This window comes from Orcinus orca, chromosome 1 (genome assembly GCF_937001465.1).
Source record: "Orcinus orca chromosome 1, mOrcOrc1.1, whole genome shotgun sequence".
In the NCBI taxonomy this organism is placed as follows: Eukaryota; Metazoa; Chordata; class Mammalia; order Artiodactyla; family Delphinidae; genus Orcinus; species Orcinus orca.
In genome coordinates, this window is record NC_064559.1 from 195,394,585 (window position 1) to 195,408,028 (window position 13,444).

General features: G+C 40.2%; 1 protein-coding gene across 7 annotated transcripts in view; it reads right to left on the reverse strand.

Annotated features, from left to right (window-relative positions):
- ZBTB40 (zinc finger and BTB domain containing 40) overlaps window positions 1-13,444 on the reverse strand; it is an 86,390-nt gene that overhangs the window by 23,238 nt on the left and 49,708 nt on the right. For 6 of the 7 annotated variants that reach the window (XM_033433223.2, XM_033433222.2, XM_033433221.2 and 3 more), the window contains 4 exons: window positions 6,751-6,943; window positions 5,992-6,149; window positions 2,199-2,391; window positions 327-463 (listed from right to left, as the gene is read on the reverse strand). In XM_033433223.2, the coding sequence (XP_033289114.1) occupies window positions 327-463; window positions 2,199-2,391; window positions 5,992-6,149; window positions 6,751-6,943 (681 nt within the window). The remainder of the gene's footprint in view (window positions 1-326; window positions 464-2,198; window positions 2,392-5,991; window positions 6,150-6,750; window positions 6,944-13,444) is intronic. The other variant, XM_033433228.2, reaches the window with a different exon arrangement.

Genomic DNA, 13,444 nt, shown 5'->3' on the forward strand with positions numbered 1-13,444 from the left:
ACTGGGTCGTAGTGAACGTATTTCTGGGGAGGAGTTTTTCAACATCCTTCACTTCTTTCAACCTGAGAGATGTTTATATACGAGAAGGTTCTTCATTCCTCCTTTTGAATGCTTTTCCTTATCACTGCAGAAATTACAACTATCCTACTTGTCACTCTTAGAAATTGAATCACCTACTATCTCCTTCTCTGCTGACCCCTTAGCATTTCTCAACATGGCTGCATGTGTGTATGTTTATATAAAATAGAAATACATTAAAAATATATATATGTTAATCTGTTTTCCTTCTCTCTCAATTTTGCCCACCCTTCCTCCCTCTCTCTTACCTCTCTTTCTCCAGGGGTTAAACTCTTCACATGTGGGATCATTTTTTGTAACATCTGGTTGTCTGTGAAAATCTCTGAGAGGTTTTCGTGATACCGCCTCAATAGTTCAATCCCATAATCATCAGGGCTTGCTTGGACTGTAAGGATATTAGCACAACAACAAAACCTCCTTAACGCCTTTTCTACACGACATGAGGGGAGTTACAAATGCGGACAGAAGAACAGATTAGCACAGCAGCTCTGTCTCTTCTGGAGCATAAGTGCAGCTCGTGGCTTGGGGCCTCACACACGTATGCTCACGTCTCCTCTGGTCTACACTTAATCACTCAGTGTTGCAGGGTCACAAAACCACCAATACTTTGAAAGTTAGCGCCCAGTGGTAGAAGCTAGTGATTGCTCAACCGGGGGTAATTAGAAGGCTGCACTTGTAAGAGGTGCAGATGTAGAGATTCAAGGGATGTTATCTACCAGGCCTGAGGTAAAGGATCCATGCAGCGATCCAAAGTACAGGCAGGCACGAGCCAGGACGGCGGTAGCAAAGCTGACCCATTGTTCTTCTGTTTATATGCCCTCTCAGCCAATCTGTTAGCTACTCTCTTTTAAGAAAGGTTATATTTATTTGAAAGTAAAGAAAAATCAAAACTATCAGGCATTCCCATTAGCTTTGTAGATATTTAAAAATTTATTTTCCTCTCTGGCCCAGTAACTCCACTTCTGGGAATCTAGCCTTAAGAAATGATCTGAAGGCAAAAAAAAAATCTGTGTACAAAGATATTTGCCACTGAGAAGCTTGTGATGATGATGATAACTAATATTTACTGAGTGCGTATTATATTATGTGCTGAGCACTGTGCTCCATGTTTACATATATCATCTCAAAGTAGCCACAAAAATGAAGGTGGAAGGTACCATTCTTACCACCATCTCACAGGGGAGACAATGAGGTGCAGAAGGGTTAAGTCACTTACTCAGGGTCACAGAGCTACCAAAGAAGTCAGGATGCAAATCCCAGTAATCTTGATAGTCTTAACCACTATGCTACATGTGCCCCTAGACATGGGCATGAGTAAGACAGCATAAGTATACTTATGATAGAAACTACATAGCCTTAAAAAAAATAGAATTCTAGGGAGTGTTCTGAAATGTGGAGGAGAATGTTTATGTTATATTGATAAGTGGGGGAAATGGTAAAATATGGTAGAGTATCTCAACATTGTAAAAATAATGTGATAGATAAAATATGTCAATGTGTTCAATACTGAAATTATCACGTGGTGGGATTTGAAGTTTTCTTATTTTTTAAACTGTTCAAGTTTGTATAAGTATATATTATTCTTACAAGCTAGTTAGAAAGTTCTCTCATTTCCCAAATAGCCTTCTTCTGAAAACCATTTCATTCTCAAACGTTCTGGGACGGGGGATGATTGGCTAGAGTTGGGTTGTTTTTCAAAGGGATAGTCGCAAACTGGCTGGACACGAGGGGTGGTTAATTCTGGGCACTGCTGGGACCGAACAGCACTCCAGTGGGAGTGGGGACGTCAGGACCTGAGTTCCTGCTGCTCACACGTGTGAGTCCATCTGCTCCACAGGCGTTCACAGGTGGCACGTGACAGCCCCGGGAAAGCCACACTTCTAGACCCTGAACCACGGGAACATCACGGGGGAGCTTAATGGAGAAGAAATTCTTAGATTTCCGATCCTAACTCCAGAGATATCAAGAATCACTGATTTGTGACAGCTAGTTTCTCTTTCACAACGGCCTTTCTTAACATTGTCTTATCTCCCCCACCAGCAAGGAGCCAAAAGGGTGTTTTAAGCTATAATTTTCTGTAGGAGTGGCTCCAGTCCAGAGAGTCAATAATTAAGTAATACCTGTGGTGCTCGGCAAAGCAGCTAATTTCTGCAAATTCTCCAGCAGAAGGCCCAAGTTTGGGAATGTCATCTTCACAGCCTGAAGGAGTTTTACCAAACTCTCAGCGCTCAGGGTCTTCTCTTCAGTCATTCTGTGCAACAAATTTTCTATTGTCTCCTTGGGTGTTCCACCCTCACAGCAATTCAGAATCACCTGCAGTGGCAAGCAATCAACCCGACACCAGTTACTGGAAATTCTAAGTGCATTTGACACACCACTGGAAAGACCAGCAAGACAGCATTACAAACCGCCCCGACTCCAGGTCCTCTTCTGCTTGTCTCTAGCGCTAGTTTTGTCAGTCTCTTCCTTATTCTGTTTCAATAAAAATCCAAAACATTCTCCAAACAAACAGCTCCATGAAAATCTTTCTTTCTCAATTGCGGGTCTGTGCATATTCTTTGCCTCTGACAGTTTGCATTTTGTGAAAATATTCTTACGCTAGGCCTATATGATAGAGCAAGCAGCTTACATCTAAGCTTTAGATTGAGTTTGTTCAGACACTAAGATTGCAAAACTGACTGGCAATTAATAAATACAGTTACAGTGTTTTTCATCTCTGTTCAGTCAAGTACATGACAGTGGCAGAGGCTGCAAGTTCAGAGCAATTCTATTACTTTACTTCCTTTTACTTTATTTGCATTGCAATTTGAATACCCGGATACTTCATACATTTGTCTGTGGCCTCCAAAATAATAGATTTAAAGTGCACTTCAGGATAATTTTTCTAGCAGATTCCTCATTATCCAGCCCTCTCCTCCCCAGTGGCCACATGCACCAGCTCCAGTCACCATCCCACAGTTCTACCCACTTGTTCTTCCCTGGTATGCTAGAGGGTTTTCTGAGTCAAGAGGGCACAGGCCTCCAGCAAAAGGTTGAAAAATCAAACACCTGACAGTTATTTTAAAGATATTTTCCAATCACAATAGAACTAGCCTTAATGGACTGCAATTAAATATGTATAACTTGGCTCTTGTGGATAATGCAGGGGATTATTTCAATACATGTAATCTACAGTAACTGAATTTTGAACTTTCCTTTGGGAAAATGCCAGCTCTCCAGAGAAAGAGTCAAGCAGATGGTCACAGTAGCATGCCAGAGGACGCTATTATCAAATTACTTCTGTTTTAAAATAATAAATTTAGCTATAAAACCAAATTGGTTTTATATATGTAAAAGAAATATCTATATTACATATATGAAAGGCATGTGTATATTATAAATTAAGTTGTCACATACCTTGTCCATACAGAATATAGTCTTTCTCTTTGTTTAAGGTCTAATATATATTAGATTTCTACTAAATGAGCTAAAATTTAAAACTTAAGGGCTTGTATCTAAAAATCATACTGATTTTTGTGCTATGTCTTAGCTCGTAAACAATAACCTGATACAAAACGAGGCAGCCAGATACTGTAAAGAGTGGGTATGAACTTTAAAGCCGGACAGGCCTAGTTTGAAATCCAGTTCTAAAATGTATGGCCTGTGTGACCTTGGGCAATTAAGTCTTTAAACCTTATTCTTCTCATCTGCAAAAGAAGATAACAATACCAACTCTTGCACTGTCAGTATGACAATTCTCTAAAATGAAGTTGCCATTTGTAGAGCTGAGCAAAACTCCTAGGACATATGTGATTGTTAATAAATGATAGTGGTTACTGATATCATTAGGAAGCAGGATGCACAGTGGGTAAGAGATGTGCTTTGTTTAGAAGTCTGGGTTCCAATGCTGGCCCCAAGCAGCTGTGCCTTTGGGTACGCTGCTTACCATTCTTAGCTTCTGTTTCTTCATCTTTAAAGTTAGGGTATTAACCATAACTTCATAAAGTTGCTGCGGGGGTAGAATTTAGTAATGCTTTAAAGGTCCTCAGTACGTTACTTGGCACACAGTAAACAATAAATAAATGGCAGCTATAGCAATTACTATTCTTGTATCTGTTCCCAATCCTGAAGTGAAAAAATGCCTATTTACCCCCAGAACCCAAGGTATGTTTACAGAAGGGCCATGGTACCTATGATTAGCATCATTCCATAAGAGAGAAAAAGTTCCAAAAGGCCTGAGAGCATGTTCCACATGGTGTAAAAACCCTGTGCCTATGCGATCAACATTCACCTCTACACTCCTGCTTTATTATTTTGCTTCAATTTTCATGAGAAAGAGTAGCCTAATGAAGCTCTGGTGGAACCCCAATCCTAAGAAGTGTTTTTGTGATTTACAACTAATTTAAGTTCTTCTGCTTCAGCCCTTTCTGTCAAGTAAACTGAAAGTGACAGAAGAAAATGACAGCATGGTCTGCCTGGCTGCAGGGAATGGGGCTGGGTTTGGGCTCTACCTATAAATGCTATTTTTATCAAGATAATGAAACAGTTCAAAGGACACATTAAATCTAGCTAATAAGGAAAAAGTTTGAATGAGTAATTGAATGAAATCGCTAAACGAGGAATGAGATATTTCTAGAGCTATAAGCAACTTACTTAAACTGAGTGCCTGAAATTAAACTTAATCTGAAGTCTAAGGAGAAAACAGGGGTTTAATCTTATTCTGTTCATATATTATCTTTCTCAAGAAGTGCAAAGGAGTTAAACTTTTAAAAACATAATTTGCAAAATACAATTTTGAGATTAAAGGTTTTCCCATTTTATATGAAAAAAAGAGCAATATAAGATCGAGAAGAAGAAAATCTAGGATCCAGTCCTCACTATCAATCCAGTACGCAGCAATCACACCAGTGGTTTCTAAACATTTTCTCTCCTGAACATTTAAGCCACTTCCCACAGTTCGATACCACAAAAGTTCTCTGTCCCTATTCCTTCCTTCCAGATATAAAAATATTTTTAGCACAAAGTTGAAATCATAACACCAACAAATACAGTTATCTAGTTGATTTGAGAAGTCATGCCAGCAGTTTTATGAGGATTTTAGCAGCTGGCTGGTGGGAGTGTAAATTGGTACAACCTTCCTGAAGGGCAATTTGGCAATATATATCAAACACTTGAAAAATTTTACTCTCTATTCCAAAATCTCACTTCTTAGAAATTATCCTGAGAAAATAATCTGAGAAGTATGCAACAATTTGTGTGTAAAATGTTCCCCTGTAACATTATTTATAATAGCAAAATATTGAATAGCAAAAACTAAGAAACAAATGCCCCAAAATAATTAATGAATTATGGTATATCCATTAGACAATACAATGCAGCTACCAAAATCCTTATGTAGGTATGGAAATATATTCACAATATATTCAATTAAAAAATAAAGTTACAAAGCTATATGATAATCCCGTCCCAGGATGATTCAAATGAGAAAAAGTGGGAGCACATGTTCCAAAATGTTAGTAGTGATCATCTCTGGGTGGTGAGATGGTGGAAGATTTGGACGTTTTTCTTTCTGCTTGTTTTCCCAATTTTCTAAAGATGAACAGTGTATCATTTCTGTAAAAAGTGTCATAACAATTAGAAATGTGCCTAAACACTTTAACTCTTGGGGCAAATGTTTTATATCAAAATCCCACGGAGTCAGAGCAGGAATATCCAACCATCCACACATCTAAAGATGTAATGTTTGACTATAGTATGCAAGGCACTCAGCAAGCTGGTGTAACGGATACACGGAGGTATGAAGCAAGAACCTGAGCTTCAAGGTGCTTACTATGTAGTATGTGAAGAAATACTGCACGGTAAAAAGTGCTCGGTGTCACAAAAGAGGTTTAAAACAAGTGCTGCAGAAAGGAGGAAGAGATACTCGACAGTTACCCTTTTCTCAGAGTCAGTCAGGAATTCCTCCTCGCCCGTTTCCAGGAACTCCAAAATAGGTCTCAGCTGTGTTACACACCGGATCAGGTCCTCTTTGTGTTCTAGTAACAGAACAGACAAGGTCTTTCCCTCCTCTGTGCTCCCTGGGGGAGAAAGAGCTAGAGACGAACAAGAGAAGCTCGTCAATTTGAAGAAAATGACAGCATGGTTTGTCAAGAGAGATCTAACAGAATAGTAAAGTGATTCTCAGCCAATTCTGAGCACCCGAATGCAGAATCTCCTTTTGGAGAGGAAAATGCTTTATTATTCTGTTTAAACTCTATGAAAGGAAAAATGTTTCACGTATCTGTCGAAACACAAAGCTGTAAAGCCAGCCAGAGGTTAACCTCTGGTTGGCAAGGCCACTGCTTTGTATCTAACCCAAACGAGAGAAACTTCAGCCTTTAAGTGCTGTCAGCAAACCAGTTCACTGTGGGCACTCAAAATACTGATTTGGATGTGTGGCTTTCTGAAGGGCAGGAGAACACTGATGGTATTCTCCAACTCCAAGGTGTCAGATTAGTTAACTAGGGGGTAGAAATGAAGACTCAAATTCAGTTTGTATGTATTAACATGCAGTCTCTGGAACTACAGGTAGAATTTATGTGAAAATCACTTTAACAATAACTAAGCCATTGAAGAAATGTATCACTGGAGCAAGCTTTACAGCATCTGCCCAGAGTAAAATTCAGTCACTCAGGTGGATAAGGTTTCTCGTACCTTTTGGCTGCACTGCTTCTACAGCCTCTGGCTGTCTGTCTAACAGTGTTGTCTTTACCGCAGGATTAGAATCTTGGAACAGCCTCAACAGGGACACGACAGTCTGAACATCCAGGCTCTCACTTCTTACTTTATCCAGGATTCTCTGGAATGCTGACTGTCCTTCTTCACCCACAAGACATCCCATTATGGTCTGTAGAACACAAGTGCCCAGAAAGACAGATTAGCCAGCCACAAGAACTCCATGCTCCTTGGATTTGGCAAGTGGGCCCTCAACAGTTTGATCCCCACCTACTTGACCTTTCTATGGCATTTGACGGTACTATCACCTCTACAGCACAATTCTCCTCTGACTTCTTGACACTGAAGCATTTTGGGTAAGAACTCACCTTTCTGACCACTCTTTTTCTGCCTTCCTCACTGGCTCTTCTTCCAAATCCATAAGCAAAAGCAGTACCTAAGACTGGTTTCAACTCTTTATTTTTTCTCACTTTATATACTCTCCTTTTGAAAAGCTCTCACACATATAGCTTTAACTATCACCTTTATGAAGACAACCCTGAAAACCAGTGCACTAATCTTGAACTCTGTCTCAATCCAGAGCCACAGTGTCTGTTAGATGTGCCTTATCCTCCATGGGTCTCAGCACCATATGCCTAAAACCCAACTCCCTTCATGACTTTTCAACACCTAGAGCATTAAAATATCAACAACTCCAGGGGTAAAATAAACAACATTAGCATTCCTTTCTTCGGTCTGACAGAGCATCTCTCACACAAATGGAAGGAATGCCAACTGGAAGGCAGAATTAATATCTCTATTTCAGCAATAATGAAAAATCTGGTAATTGAAACTTAATTTCATGAGTATAGTCTTATGTATAATCTTTATATTTCTACTTGGCAAAACTACAACTTACCTCTGATGTTTTTTAGTGTCGATACTATAAAAGAAAATATTTTCTCATGAGAGTCTTTAGAGAGCAAAAAGGTTTTCTAGACACACACATGCACACACAGCCACATACACAACACAAAAGGATCTCTTGAACATGTACACTGGCAAAGTTCACCTAGACAGTTATTATATATTCTGACAGTAATTATATGTTTAAAATTGTTGTTTAGAGGAACTTTATCTCCTTCTCTCCTCCCAAATAAACAGGATTATAAATGAGTTAGACTTTGTATTTCTTGAGTTTGTTCTAGCTTGTTTCCTGATCAGAGAGCTAAGTTAAACTTAAAAAAAAGGTTCCTATGAATTTTGGTCATCTCCAAAAGTAAACATAGATAAAACACAATTTAATAATCCTTATTAAGTTTTTATTGGAATAAGTAACTTCCATGAACATAAGATAAACTCATTTTGTCTCTATTTTAAAAATAATAAACAAATGAGATAAAAATGTAAGTTGAATGCTTAATTCTCTTTGGTCGCATTTATTCATCCTTTCTTGCTTTTATTAGTTGGCCTAAAATCTCTTTAGAATGCCTCTTCCCTGACAGCAGTAGGGACCTGAGTAGGCAGCCTGGGGTTCCCAGTATGCCTCCAGGTTTTCATGCCCTTGAGCTGAACCTAATGACTTGCTTCTAAGGAAAAGAATATGGCAAAAGTAATGGGACACCACTTGTGAGGCTAGGTTACTGTGGCTTCCATCTTGCCCACGTGTGGACTCCCTCAGTGTCTTTCCTCTATGGGATGCAAGCTGCCATGTTGAGAGGTACCCTATAGAGAGGCCCATGTGGCAAGAAACTCACATCCCCGGTCAACAGTGAGTGAGTGAGCTTAGAAAGAGACACTCCCCAGCTGAGCATCGACATGTCTGCAGCCCAGGCTGACACCCTGAGTACAGCCCTGTGACAGACCCTGAGCCAGGGACTCAGGTAAGCTATGCCTGGATTTCTGACCCACAGAAACTGTGAGGTCATAAACGTTTGTTCTTTTAAGCTGCTAAATTTTAAGACTAATTTGTTCAGCACAGGAGTAGGTATCTTATAAAGACCCACTATTGCTAATGCCCTTAGTTTTAAACCTGTTTCTTCCTCTTTATTCTCCATTTCTATCCTCCCTCCCTCCCTCCCTCCCTCCCTCTTGTGCACTTAACTGATACAACATACAGCTATCTCATTCTATCCTAGGCCAGTTTTCTTCCCCCCGAAGCTCTCTGAATACCCCAGATCCACCTCTCTCAGTATCCAATTTGTCTGGCATTATCATTTGAGCCAGTGGGGAAGAGAAGCTTTCATCAATGGTGGCATCTGATGCGCTTCTCATTATCCTCTCTGCTGTTTCCTCCTCTGCAGAACTGCTCAGCAGTGAAATTAAAACATTTGTTAACTTCATTGCTCAGCAGTGACACCAGGGTGACCATCTGGGAAGAGAAGCGGGGGTAGGCTGATGAAAGGGCCAGAAGGGAGCAGACAGCTGCCTGGAAAGCCCTGCTCTCTGCTCTTTCTTCCAGTACCTACTGGGGACCTGCACCAGAGCCAGTGCTGTAGCTTACTCTACCAGCCCCCTAAGCTGCCTGGGGTTCCACAGTGGAGTGAGCCCTTTTCTGAAATAGGGGATCTGACTAAACAGAAGGGTGTCACATATTGCAATAGGCTGGAATTCGCTGATTGCTATCACATAACAGAACTCTAAGAAATGGACCAAAACAGGGTTTTATTCTTTAACCAGACATTTGGAACTCCTTTGATTCTTAGAGTTAAAGGTACTTCAATAAATTTGTATCAATTCATGGTCACAGAAGTACTCAAAGTACTTTTATCTATGAATGAAATATAGGTCAATATGTTTAAAGATGGGACAGTTTTCTTTCCCTCTGTTATATGTGAAAAAACCATTTAATCTTTCCCTTACACTCAGATCTTTTAATTGAATTTACTTATTTTCCCAACCATTTGCCTACTGCCTTCGGATTTGTCTTTGTTACACTATATTCTTGTTCGCTCATGCCTTCCTGAATGCTGAGGGCCAGGCAATGGCAATAATGAGACAGACCACAACAGCTCAATACCATCCCAGATACCGTGCATACTTGCCATCTACTTTACTACTTACATCAGATCCTGGAGGCATTACTACGACTACTTAAAGGAGAGTCAGAGAGGTGAAGTAACTTGCCCAAGTTTGCATGGCTAGTGAGCAGAATACCCTGATGAAACACTGAGCTCATTCCAATGATCTGGCACACCTTTCACCCAGTTCCATCTCCCAAACTTCGAGTGTAACCAAATCCATTTCACTGGATTTTATTGGACTTACTAGAATCAACATCACTTGAACACTGGGTAGCATCTAGACAATCTGTACCATTCCTCCTGGTCTCACTGATTAGTGAAGAGACTGGTATACAATAGGTGATTAATAAATGTTTGTTTAACTGAATGAAATTCCCTTCCCATAAGACCACTAACCCTTCTAGCTATAGCTGCATATCTTAGATTTAATAATTAGCAGAGAGGAGATCTGAAAAAAACAACTTAAGTTCATCTCTCATAGACCTGTAAAGTGAACCCTATCCACTCACTTCTCAAGAAGGTTACCCTATACTGTGTCAGTGAACACAGTCCACAAAACACAGACCTACAGGTCTTGACAAACCTCTGAAGTAGTAACACAGATGAAAACATCAGATTCACATAAGAGCCTTCACTGTTGTTTGCCTTTGAAACAAAGTTGAAGGAAAAAAGGATGCTACCAGGTCTTCAGCTTTGGGAGTCTTTCTAGAACTTTAGGTGAAAAGTGGATCAAACAGCAAGGAAATCAATAGTAGAAAAAGTTATCTCCTTATTCTAGTCAAACACCTTGCTATCTACACAATTAATTAAAAGCAGGGACACGGCTAGGAATAAAGCAAGTAGACAATTAAAAGTTCTAACATAAAAGGTGTAAAAAAGTATAAGTTTGCCTTTAAATACAGGTTTTACTCAGCTCAGCCAGAAAGCCTCTTAGGTCAGTATCAGCTTTTTCTAATGGTAAGAGATACTACATTGAGATAGAGACAAGGGGAAGCCACTTTCCCATCCCGGCACCCAAGAGATTTCTCCTTAATCAGTTTTGGCTTTGGTTTCACGCAATTCAAGCTGCCCAGATTCTTCTCATATTGCTGCAATCACTGCTCAGGGAATGGCTTTGCCACCTTTCATCATTTATCTCAGGAAATAAAATAATCAGGACACTGGTTCATGATGTCCTCCCTTAACGCAATCCAGGTCAGGTACATACCTCATATCTGTTTTTAAGAAAAGGAACAGGCTGGTCCATCTCAATCAGAACATCACTCACAAGCCTTAACAGGCCTCAAAATTACACACCTAAGTGTAGATTATAGTTAACGTTGAGCCATCTTTTTAATTTATGATGATGAACCAAATAACAGCCAACAACAACAAAAAACATTCAAAGCTCTCTGGGAGCTAAAGATGTATAAACAGAACAGTGACAAACAAAACCCCCAAACAACCTTTACAACTGTAGCTAAAATGCAGAATGATGTTCCAAGTGAACAGTTCTAATAAATACGTTCGACACTGAAGTCTTTTGGGGATTCCTGTAGTTGGGTGACTTCTGTATACACTTCTCAAAAAATTACATACGTGGCAGGATTTCTTTGCTGTCAAGACATTCTGTAAGGATAGGGATCCAGTCTTATTTATGTTTATTTTCCTAGCAACCAGCTCAATGCCTGGCACATACCAGTTGCTCAGTAAATATTTGCTGAATCAAGGAGAAAGCAAAGAATAACACTTGGGAAATGCGTATTCAGCAGCTACTCAAAACACTGAGAGCTGTCAGCATAGACACTGTGACATCTGCCATCATACATTAAGAATTTTGTTAAGCCATTAACTTCTCCAGCAATGCTTCTCAAAATGTAGTCTAGAGATACCAAAAAAGCAGTCCATGGGGAACTTGTTAAAGATGGAGATTCCCAAGCTCTACCACAACATAAGAATCAGACTCTGGAAATGTGGTCTGGAGGTGTACATTTTAACAAATCCACCATTTTAACAAGTGCATCATTTTTTTTTTTTTTGCGGTACGTGGGCCTCTCACGGTTGTGGCCTCTCCCGTTGCGGAGCACAGGCTCCGGACGCGCAGGCTCAGCGGCCGTGGCTCACGGGCCTAGCCGCTCCGTGGCATGTGGGATCTTCCCGCACCAGGGCACGAACCCGTGTCCCCTGCATCGGCAGGCGGACTCTCAACCACTACGCCACCAGGGAAGCCCAAGTGCATCATTTTTATATATACTGAACTGCTGTTCTAGAGACTGATGGCTTTGTATGAGACACTACACCTGCAGTTCAGGAAGCTACTTCCAAGGGTAATGGTATCTATCTGAAAGCATGACTTAAGCAAACTAAGCTTAAAACATCAACAGCAAACCATCTCATGTCAGAGTAAGTGACCATGGCACTAGGATATTATAAGGCATTAAGTGAAAAAGGAGTTTCAAGACTGACTGAGTCTAAAAATGATTTTTTAAATGACTTTTTAATATTTTTTTAAATTTTAATCACTTTATTTTATTATTTTTTTCTTTCTCTCTTTTCTCCCTTTTCTTCTGAGCCGTGTGGCTGACAGGGTCTTGGTGCTCCAGCCAGGTGTCAGGCCCGAGCCTCTTAGGTGGGAGAGCTGAGTTCAGGATATTGGACCACCAGAGACCTCCTGGCCCCACGTAATAGCAAACGGCAAAAGCTCCCCCAGAGATCTCCATCTCAATGCTAAGACGCAGCTCCACTCAACGACCAGCAAGCTACAGTGCTGGACACCCTATGCCAAACAACTAGCAAGACAGGAACACAACCCCGCCCATTAGCAGAGAGGCTGCCTAAAATCATAATACAGTCACAGACACCCCAAAACACATCACCAGACACAGTCCTGCCCACCAGAAAGATCCAGCTTCATCCACCAGAACACAGGCACTAGTCCCCTCCCCCAGGAAGCCTACACAACCCACTGAACCAACCTTAGCCACTGGGGACAGACACCAAAAACAACGGGAACTACAAATCTGCAGCCTGCGAAAAGGAGACCCCAAACACAGTAAGTCAATCAAAATGAGAAGACAGAGAAACACACAGCAGATGAAGGAGCAAGGTAAAAACCCACCAGACCAAACAAATGAAGAGGAAATAGGCAGTCTACCTGAAAAAGAATTCAGAGTAATGATAGTAAAGATGATCCAAAATCTTGGAAATACAATGGAGAAAATACAAGAAACGTTTAACAAGGACCTAGAAGAACTAAAGAGCATAAAACAATGATGAACAACACAATAAATGAAATTAAAAATTCTCTACAAGGAATCAATAGCAGAATAACTGAGGCAGAAGAACAGGTAAGTGACATGGAAGATAAAACAGTGGAAATAACTACCACAGAGCAGAATAAAGAAAAAAGATTGAAAAGAATTGAGGACAGTCTCAGAGACCTCTGGGGCAACATTAAATGCACCAACATTCGAATTATAGGGGTCCCAGAAGAAGAAGAGAAAAAGAAAGGGACTGAGAAGATATTTCACAAGATTATAGTTGAAAACTTCCCTAATATGGGAAAGGAAATAATCAATCAAGTCCAGGAAGCATAGAGTCCCATACAGGATAAATCCAAGGAGAAACATGCTGAGACACATATTCATCAAACTATCAAAAATTAAATACAAATAAAAAATATTAAAAGCAGC